General features: G+C 31.7%; 1 protein-coding gene and 1 pseudogene across 1 annotated transcript; one reads left to right on the forward strand and one right to left on the reverse strand.

Annotated features, from left to right (window-relative positions):
• Nucleotides 1-2548: 2548 nt before the first annotated feature.
• Nucleotides 2549-3220, reverse strand: LOC111028481 (annotated as a pseudogene).
• Nucleotides 3221-6663: 3443 nt separating this feature from the next.
• Nucleotides 6664-10349, forward strand: LOC111028474 (protein SDA1 homolog). Its single transcript, XM_022307129.1, has 13 exons — nt 6664-6750; nt 6824-7027; nt 7100-7282; nt 7352-7417; nt 7508-7684; nt 7759-7857; nt 7953-8187; nt 8441-8576; nt 8643-8817; nt 8887-9413; nt 9474-9558; nt 9616-9771; nt 10214-10349. Exons 1-13 carry the CDS (start codon nt 6664-6666, stop codon nt 10256-10258), a joined length of 2175 nt encoding a protein of 724 aa, XP_022162821.1. The 3' UTR covers nt 10259-10349.
• Nucleotides 10350-10775: the final 426 nt, after the last annotated feature.

Below are 10775 nucleotides of genomic sequence, written 5' to 3' on the forward strand. Positions count from 1 at the left end.
TAGTAAATTTACCTAACCCTGGTTCATAAATCAGTAGTTCAGCAAATTAGGCAGTACCTACCTGAAAGCGATAGAACATTACGTACTTAATGCTTATAAAGTTATAGGTATTTATTAATTTTGATAATTAGCTATGTACCTATACTTGTAGTTTAAAAATAAAAAAAATCAATATGTTCAAAGTTCTCTCGTATTCTAGTGAATAGATTCTAAAGTATTTAAGTATGAATAAAAAATTTTTTTTTTCTGTTATTAATTTATAAAGCAATGTCTTTATGATAATATGATAGTTATTATAAAATACTTGCAACAACAATTAGCTTATTTAATGTTGTGCAGTAGTCGGTAAAAAAAATATAACCCATCAAAGAACCGCATGTTCTGGTCTTAGAAACACAAAGGAACAGAATACAATATAATAAGTATAGGTATTTACAGAACCTTTTTTTTTATTAAAATAGAAAATTTACAATCTGTAGCACGTTTACTGACTTTTATCAGGGAAAAACCGTAGTGTCTCAAATGCGTCCGTTATATTATAATATTTAATACAAACAGTGATTTTTAATTTTTATCGTACAATTTTATTATGATTATAAACGACCACAGTACCACACGTCCACACGTATCTTGTTAATTTATCGAAAATCAATTCCCACTTCTAACAGTTGAAACGACAGTGAAATTCCTAGGCCTTGTGTTGATATAGAGGAAAAGTTTATGGTGTTAGGTATTATAATCTTATAGCTATTTTTTAAAATATTAAAGTTGCACACGCAAGGTTTTTTTAAGCATTCAATGTTCAAATTTTGATTAAATTAGACGGTTAGACAAAAAATAACAATTTAGTTATTTCATTTTAATTTAAAAATATTATTTATGGGTAATTTTAAGAAACTTTTAAGTTCCGTTATAAATAGGATAATATTTTACACACACTTTAGACATTTTGAAAAATGTTTTAAAATATTTCAACATTCCACTTATATAGCCTTTTAGAGTTTTTAGGACCTCTAAATGGCTAATTTTTAAGACCAAAAAAACTCAACTTATTTTTTTAACATGGGTATTATCTAGTATTTGATTTTTTTTGTTATTGATATCAAATTCAATATATTTATCATTAGATGATTGAATAAAGGATTCTACTGAGTTTCTGCGAGTTGAGGATTCTTCGTGTATTTTAACAACTATTCATGAATATGTTTGAAATTATTACAAGTTACAACCATTAGAAAATATAATAAGTAATAATAAATGAACCAAATGCAATTCAAAATAAACAGTTTAAAGCTTTGAGCTCATTATTACACAGATAAGTAGATAACCCCTTTCGCGCAATTTTTTTTTGTTATCTAGTGTCTTTCTAAAATAAAGATATTTTGTAACATATTATAATATGTATAGTTGTATATTTACTGAAGAATGATTTCTGTTGTTTGACAAATTTCATTTTTTGAAAAATATCAGAATTTTTGTAAAGTTTAAATATTTAATCATAAGATGATAAATGACACTTTAGAGCCTAGAGTAAAGATAATTAATCCAAAATCCTAAAATCTAGGTTCAATTATTTTAATGATAACATAGATCTAACTACCCAACTATAAATACCATAATAAAAACTTTATTATTTCATTAATATTAACTATTAACTTTAATCCAATTAATATTTTTTTTGTTTATAACACAGTTTTGTTATTTTTAAGCAATGATTGAATTAGAAATAAACTAGAAAGGAATGCAAAAGTATAAAAAAAATTTTTTAAATTTTTTTTAAACTTTTTTCAAATAATTTATTTTGTTTTTAATTGAAATAAAACAGTCATATGCATGTCAGTCGTATGTTGTTCAAAATTGTATTACAAAATAAATTATATTTTTGTTATGGTTTTATTTGATCAAGATGGTGTTTGCTGTAATTATTGGAAACAAAAATGAAAAATAAATCCTCAAGAATTGCCGGAACAAATGCAGTTTAGTTCCCACGCGATTTTTTTGATTTTTTTTCCACCAAAATATGTGTTTTAAAGCACTGAATACAAAAGTCTAATTCCAAAATTATCGCAAATCATTATTTTGGAAGTTATACCAAGAAAACTATAAAATAGTAATGTTTTAAAAAATACGTGATATTTACGATAAAAACATCAACAAAACTACATTTTGATTTTTTTTTTAAATTGTATGTGTTTATGATGAATGGAAATATGCATAAAGATTTTAAATATCGTACTTGATGTTTAAAAATTCAAAAATTTGAAATCAAAAAGGTTTTTTAATTTTTTTAAATTTTTTCAATATTACATTATAAATCTTCGTCATTTTCATCCGTTTCAGAAGACGCTTCATCATCACTTACCAATAAATTATTTTCTTGTATCGCTTTTGGATCATAGAGCTCACCAGCAAGTTTAAAAAATTCCGTCAGAGGTTCAATATTTAATATACGACACCTTTTCAGGAACATAAACTTAGCTAAATATCCTGCACCATAAAACCGTTTTTTGCGAGAATATTGAGAAAGCGAAGCCTTTGCGTGACGCCACATTCCCTCAACAGTATTTGTGTGTGCTCCTGTTTCCGGATTTTTGAACTGAATAGAATGATTCACCGTTAAGTGAACAAATCCTTCATCTTCCAAACATTGATAACTCTAATTAAACAAATTAACACAATATTACAACTAGATATCACAATATCCCTCGGCGGAACTTGTCGGTTATCGCGACTACCGTAAAAATTATAAAAAAAAATTATAAAAACTAGCAATAATTAATAATTCACTTAAGGAGGGAAATGCTCAGACATGCAATTTAAAATATCAATTATTTGATAAAGTGTGTCAGTGATGCTATGCTAGCGGCACTCGTCGCTACGCTCCTCGGCGCCGTCGCTCCGCTCCGCTAATCGAAAATATCCCCCGACATGCTGTGCAAAACCCCCTCATGTAGGTCACAGGGTAAAAACTAAATGTATTAAGGTATTTATACCTTCCAACAATCGCTGATAATTGTAGTCCCTGGTAAGATCCAATCATTGATTGCTGTAAGAAGAGGGTATCTTTATCTCGCTTTTCTACTGGTATTAAAAAACAATCCCCAGTTTCTCGCTGAACACCACCAAAAATCCATTGTCCATCTACGCGATGCCCGCGGTTATATTTTCTTCGACCAAATTTGGACTCGTCAATTTCGACAAATTGACCAACTCCACCTATTACATGAATTAATTACTTTAATAGTGTAAAAGAAAATGATTTAACTTTTAATTCTAAGATAGGTTATTTTAAACTTACCTATCTTATTATGATTTGTAATCATAGCCTCGAAGACGACTTCTCTATGAAACGATGACCAATCAACAGCAGTATGTTGAGCAATTTTAATTTGTTTTACAATAAATGACAATGACACATTTTCTAACCACAAATATGCAAACGATACAATTTGGTATAACGACAAATGCGATTTATGAAAAAATGTATCTACGCGAATCGATTGATAATAGTCGCATTTGTTTTTTTGCTTATTTATAGGTGCCCTACATCTCCAACCAAACCCGTCTAAAGAACGCACATCAGGGTATAATTTTAAATAATGACCATTTTTACATTTTAACACACAATCACGGGCCAACAAATTCCACGATTGCAATTTTTCTATTACACTTATTGAGACGGGGCCATTGGTTTTATGTTCAAATATATCATACAACTCAATAAAATTAACAAATAACATTTTAAAATGAAATGTTGTCGTAACTGTAACAAAAACTGTAGTGATCTGGAGTATGCGTGTAGGCACTAACATAGCAATCCTCAAACAGTAATATTTAATACGAAAATAAAACATTATCAGTTCTATAACCTTTGGAAAGTCATTAATTATAAATTATAATAATGTTAATAATAACAAAATAAAATAAAATAATTAATTATAGGCGACAATCCAATACGAAAACGTAGAAAAGCAAAATGTACAGCGTTTCGCGCGCATGCATACGTAAATGCGTAAAATCGTAAACTTTGGTAAGATATAACTTCCAAAATAATGATTTGCGAGGATTTTGGAATTAGACTTTTGTATTCAGTGCTTTAAAACACATATTTTGGTGGAAAAAAAATCAAAAAAATCGCGTGGGAACTAAACTGCATTTATACCGAATTGCCTATGATTACACTCTATACGGAATGAGATCGTACCTCGGCGGCCGACTTCTGCGCACCGGCGTGGCTTCGTTTCACATTGCTGGTCTAGCGAGCTTTCTTGGCGGGGGAAGCGTCTGACCGTCGCAGACGAAAACTGGTCGCCACTGATGATTTTGTGGCTGCACCATACTTTGTACGTGATAAATATTATGCTTGTTGGAGGGTGTGCTCAATGCTCATATGATAATGTTATAAAATCACTTCATGAGTATACATCGATCGAATCCCATCTCTATAATGTTGTAACTCTAGGTAATGCAAAAAAATAAGTAAATCCAAATTTTTGTTTATTTATTTAAGTTTAATATTATGTGAGTTCAGAGAATAATTTTTTTAGGGGGTAATATTTTAGAGGGCATAGCAACTGCAGCACAGATACTCCAGCCCACTCAGTTGAGCTTATGTCGATAATCTATACATATTGTTCATTATTATATTGATTATTTGCAGATTTTAGTTAAAAGTTAAAACTTATGAGGTAGGTATTAGTATGACATAAATACACATACGTGGATTATATGTGGTATCTGGCTACAATCGAATCAAATAATAATATCTTGATTCTTGTACCATAGTAACGAGATTTGTTTATTTAAATAACAATGTTGTAAAAATGAACTACGGATATTCACTATGAAACCGGACACTCGAGAGGAAGGACGCTGGCTGCGTTATTAATCATCGGGGAATGTCTATGGACCAGACATATTGTACCAAGGACGAATAGAGGACTATAGCGGCAGGCTGTCGGACCAGGACGCCAGTTGGCTGATGCCTTTGCGGTGACCGCGCAACGTTCTCGTTGGGACCTCGAAGACGACTGAGCGCAGTGTACTACATCGATGTGGCCGAACGCGAATCAGTCGGCGGAGTAGGAGGATGCGAGCTCGACGGCGACAAACATATGAGACATGGCATGCAGCGGCGCTTGCAGCAGCAGCCGCCGACAGAGGATCGGGACCAGCAGGGCGAGTTTAAAGATTGGCATACGCCGAAGGACCGTCCACCGGAAATGCTGCCGCGTTCACTGGAAACCGGCCCACCCGTGTTCGTTCTGTGCTTGCGAAAGCGGCCGGGCGAATCGGACGAGAAAGCCAGGTTGCAGATCGAGGCGCGTGTGCTGAGTGAGTTTCGAGACCGCGGAAATGGTGACATGATCGAGGAGGAACAAATACTGACGGTGAAACTGAACTGAATAAGAAGTGACTTGGTAAATCCAAGGTAAGATAAGTTAACTAACTTATCGAAGCGCTACAACAAATGTAACGATTTTACCACAATACATGGTACCAAATGAAATATCTATATTATAAGTAAGTACAATAAAGTACCTACCTATGTAGTATTGTGAATTGAATTTTTAATGAGTGTTACTATATAAAATATAATATAACAAAATGTCGAAGAATCGTAGAAAAAATAAAAATGTTTAATTTCGTTTCATTATTTTCAGCATACAAATCTAACCTGCAAGTTTCTTGCAATATGCGCCAGCTGGCGTTCTTGAAGCCTTTTCACGTTTCTATTGAATTTGTCACCTTCATACTTCTTATTCTTTAATCAGTTTCACAGTCACTCAGTTCCTCCAGTCACCATTTCCCGGTCCGATGCACTCGACACGCCTCTGATCTGCAGCCAAAAGCTTTCTAGTCCGAACCGACCGGCTGGCCGCACAGGACGAACGCGGGTCGGGGTCCGGGACGCGGGCAGCGTTTTCGGTGGTCCTTCGGCAAAAGCCCGATCTTTAGACTCGTCTATATAGCTGATCCTGATCCTGTGGCTGCTGCCGCTGCTTGCCATGCCATAATCGCCGTCGAACATCAACATCCTCTTGCTCCATCGAGAGTGGTGCCGGCTGAATCGCAGGCGGCCGTGAGGTGTAGTGCTCTGCGTTGTGTCGTCGTGGCCCACGAGAACCACCCTGCTGCAGGCTCGGTCATCGCCGACTTCCTGGTCTGACAGTCTCCGCAAATCCTCTATTTTTGTCCTTGGTACAATATATGTCTGAGACCATAGACATTCGCTGATTTGAACGCACCAGCGTGTCTCCCCTCAAATATTTGTCCGGTTTCTTCTAGACGGTTGTGGCCGAAAGTCAAACGCTAGAAGGTAAGGTAAAAATTAGAATGAAAATAAAGAAATTTGTATGGATCGATTGGATCGTTATATTATATTATTATATTATTTTTTTTCTCTTTAGTGTAATAATATATGATTACAACGTTAGTTGCGGCATTGATGGTGGGATTTTTACTTCAATAGGTTGGCAGTTTTGAATTTTGAAATTATTTATTCTTATCACTCCGACTTCGGATGATCTACCTTATCTCCATGACGTATCACTGCATTTCCCGGCCACCCATGTGGCCTGACCCATGCTCAAATTCAGTTTGTGGACATAACAAAGTTAATGCATTCATGTCGGAGGTGTTGGTAGTCACTTCGAATACATAATGGTACGGCACAATAATCAGTTGCCGAATAATTTACCACAACTCCAAAATCTTATAAAAAGGGATCCAGCCTCATATAAGGATGAAGTAAGTTAAAAAAAAATTCACTACCTGCTATGATAAATTTTGTCTTTAATATTGAAAACTCAAACAATTTTAGTTCTTACAACAACAACGCCATTATAAGTCACTATTGGCAGTTTTCACGTTGCGCCCAACAGATTTCAATAAAAGTCTTGATGAACTGGTAATGTTTATGGCCCAGGTAGCGCACTGCTATCCTGGTGAATTGACCACCTTTGCACAAGAACTTACAAATATGTTACAGACACACGGACCTGTTCTAGATAAGGATATGCGAATGGTTATTATTATTTATAATATAATTTTAAAATTAAAGTATAAAAATTTAATATTAATGTATTTATATTCTCAGACATTTTGCCGAGCTTTAATATTGTTAAGAAACAAGCGATTATTGACACCTACAGATTTGCTTTCTCTATTTTTTGGCTTACTCAGATCACAAGATAAGGAATTGAGAAAATTTTTAGAATCACATATTGTTTCTGATATTAAGAACTTAAATTCAAAACATAAAGATGCCAAGTTAAATCGCGTAAGTGTTATATACAAATGATACTTAAGTTATGAACAAATGTAGAATGTATTAATTGTTTTTTTCTAGAATCTTCAAAATTTCATGTACACTATGCTTAAAGATAATAATGCTAAGGCAGCTAAAATGTCTTTGGTGAGTTTAAAATAAATTGTATACCTAAGTGGAGATTAAATATTTATGCAATATTGCAATAATATAATATGTTAATGTTTTCTATTTAAGGGTATAATGGTTGATCTGTACAAAAAAAATATTTGGAGGGATACAAAGACAGTCAATGTAATATCGACTGGTTGTTTTTCAAAAATAACTAAAGTCATGGTTGCTGCATTAAAATTTTTTGTCACTGTGGATGCAAATGATTCTTCAGATGATAGTGATTCATCAAGTTCGGACGATGTAAATACTTTTCAAATAATATTTTTCTTAATTATTCTTAAAAATACTGACCTTTTTAAAATTTTTTATTGAAGGACACACCAAATACTAGAGAAGTAATTATGGCGAATAAAGTGAGCAAAACAACAAGAAAAAGAACAAAAAATTTAAAAAAAGTTAAAAGATTAGTTGAGGTATGTATTTTTTATCTTTTCAAATTAACTAAAAATTATAATTTATTTGTATTCATAAAAATATTGTTTGAAACAACTCATTTATATTATTTCAGAAAAATAAAAAGAAGAAGAAACAAAAACAATGTTCTAATTTTGCAGCTTTGACATTAATACATGATCCTCAAGGGTTTGCAGAAAAGTTATTTCATCAGTTAGAAAAAAGACATGAACGGTTCGAAGTGAAAATGTTGACATTAGATGTAGTGTCACGTTTAATTGGTTTACACCAATTAATAATTTTCAATTTTTACCCTTATATTCAAAGGTTTTTACAACCTCACCAAAAAGGTGATTATACATATTTTGTCTTTCTCATTAAATCATAAATATTAAGTATAAATTTAGTTACATGGTTATGTAAGGCTGTATCTTTTATTTATTTTGACATTTTTACTGTGATGGTCAAATGCCATAATATATATTTTTGTGTTAATAGTTAATTAGTATTCATTAGCAAAGGTATAAAGTACATTTGACTACTGGAAGTCATTATATTATATTAACTATTAATACTACAATAATTGAATTAAAAATTTTTTAGAGGTAGTACGAATGATGCAATTTGTTGCGCAGGCATCACATGAAATTGTTCCACCTGATGTTTTAGAACCTGTGCTTCGTGCATTGGTGAATAATTTTGTTACTGAAAGAAATTCATCTGATGTTATGGCAATTGGGTAAAGTTTGCAGGTTAATGAATTAATTTTTTAAATGGCATTTAATGTTATATGTATATTTTTTAGGTTAAATGCAATTCGTGAAATGTGTACAAGAGCACCTTTAGTTATGACTGAAGATTTATTAAGAGATCTTGCACAATATAAGAATTATCGTGAGCGTAGTGTCATGATGGCAGCTAAGTCATTAATACATGTTTATAGATCTTCTATGCCGCATTTATTGCATAAAAAAGATAGGGTAATTATTTTTTATTAATTATATTCCATTTATATTATTGAAGTATGGTAATGCTGTTATATTATTCAGGGGAGACCTACTGAAGCATCATTGGAAATTGTGGCAAGAAAATATGGTGAAGTGGATGCCAAAGAGTTTGTATCTGGCGCTGAAATACTTCTTGAAAATGAAAATAATGAGACCTGTGAAAATTCTGATGAGTCAGGTGATGATGAATGGGTCAATGTTAGTCATTCGGAGAATGAAATCAGTGATGATGAGAATATAGATATTGAAGATGAAGATGAAGATGTTAATGATAGTGATGATGATGACAACGACGATGACATAGAAAATACTTCTGATGCTGAGGGTATAAATGACACAGACCAAAGTATTTCTACACAGAACTCAACAACAAACATAACTACAAAAAAAAAGAAAGTAGTATCTAAAAAAGAACAATTGGCTGAAAAGAAAGAAAAAGCAGCACAAGTAAGTTCAATGAGAATCTTATCTGATGAAGATTTCAAACGTATAGAAATTGCTCAATTAAGCAAACAGATGACATCTGCTAAAAATCGCAAAAGACCAGCTGAACCCGAAGAATCATCTAGGTAATAACTATCAGTTTTAATATATATTAAACAATGTTTTACATTTTTTTTTTTTTTCAGAGGAGAATTAGTTAGGCTGAAAGATATTGAAAATATTTATAAAAAAAGAAAACACGATAAACAAACAAGAATAGACTCTATAAAGGTACCAATAAATTAACAATTAAATAAATTACATATGTATACATTATATTAATTTTAGAAAGGGCAAGAGGGAAGAGAAAAGTTTGGATACAAGGATGGACGTTTAAATCCATTTTCTAGTAAGACAAACAGAGAAAAAAAGAAGACCAAGAATTTCATGATGATTAAACACAAGGCAAAAGGAAAAGTGAAGAAGTCTTTTAAGGATAAACAGGTAACTTATGCATTTAAAAAGAGAATCATTACATTATTTTCATCATTAATAGGTAGTTATTATAGTTCAAATTCATGTTCACAATTATTTTGATTATTAGTTGTAACTTTTTGTTTGTTTTTACCATATAATTAATAATGCCCACAAGGATTTCTATTAGGGTATTGACTCCAATGTTATGTCCACATTAATGTTTGTTACAAACACTAAATAATATAATAATGTTCAGTTATTATATCAATACAATTTAATGTATTTATCATACATATGATTGTACATGTCTACAACATTAATTGAACAATTGAATACAACAATTTATTTTACATACAATTTTTAAAAAAGAAGCGTGTTTGATATTAATTGTTTGTTACTGTTTATTTTCATACATCCATTATCCATAATACATCTACATAATATTATATTCTCATGTTTTTATTTTCAGATCGCATTACGAAATCATTTGACCAAGTTGAAGAAGATGAAATAATAGAATTAATCATTTCTGAAATTCATGTATTTAAAAGTGTGAATAAAGTACAAGATAATCAATTGAAATATAAATGTTGATTATTTTTGAAGCGTATTGTCTGTAATATGTAATATTTAAAATCTATTCAAGTTAAGGATCACTGTCTCTCTGTCGGTTTCAAAATACTATACGGCTGGTGTATTGTGTATAGATCATAGAGTATTACTCTATGGTATAGATAGTTGACTCAGTGGGCCTACAAATGGGTGTTGCCTGATTGCCGCTGACAATAACTGGTCACCGTAACTGAGTTTCTTAAGGGGCCTCACGAATGAGCATTTTTTTTGTCAACAACTTCTGTTTCTATTAAAAAGATACTTATCGACGTTTATCGCTATTTTTATTCTGAAAAAATATTTGGAAAATAGTATCTGTAATATTATGTACAAGGGAATGATCGAGCCATATTTTTAATTGTTGTAATTTAGATTGCAATGAATGTTATTATAATTTTCAAAAATTGGCAAAATTTAAA

This window comes from Myzus persicae, unplaced genomic scaffold (assembly GCF_001856785.1).
Source record: "Myzus persicae strain clone G006 unplaced genomic scaffold, MPER_G0061.0, whole genome shotgun sequence".
Lineage (NCBI taxonomy): Eukaryota > Metazoa > Arthropoda > Insecta > Hemiptera > Aphididae > Myzus > Myzus persicae.

Bases quoted from the DNA above. Each gene is read 5' to 3' on its own strand.
- LOC111028474 (XM_022307129.1), top strand. From the start codon at position 6,664: ATGGTACGGCACAATAATCAGTTGCCGAATAATTTACCACAACTCCAA. The intron at 7,283-7,351 runs GTAAGTGTTATA...GTTTTTTTCTAG, and splicing joins AAGATGCCAAGTTAAATCGC to AATCTTCAAAATTTCATGTA. The intron at 8,188-8,440 runs GTGATTATACAT...AAAATTTTTTAG, and splicing joins TTTACAACCTCACCAAAAAG to AGGTAGTACGAATGATGCAA.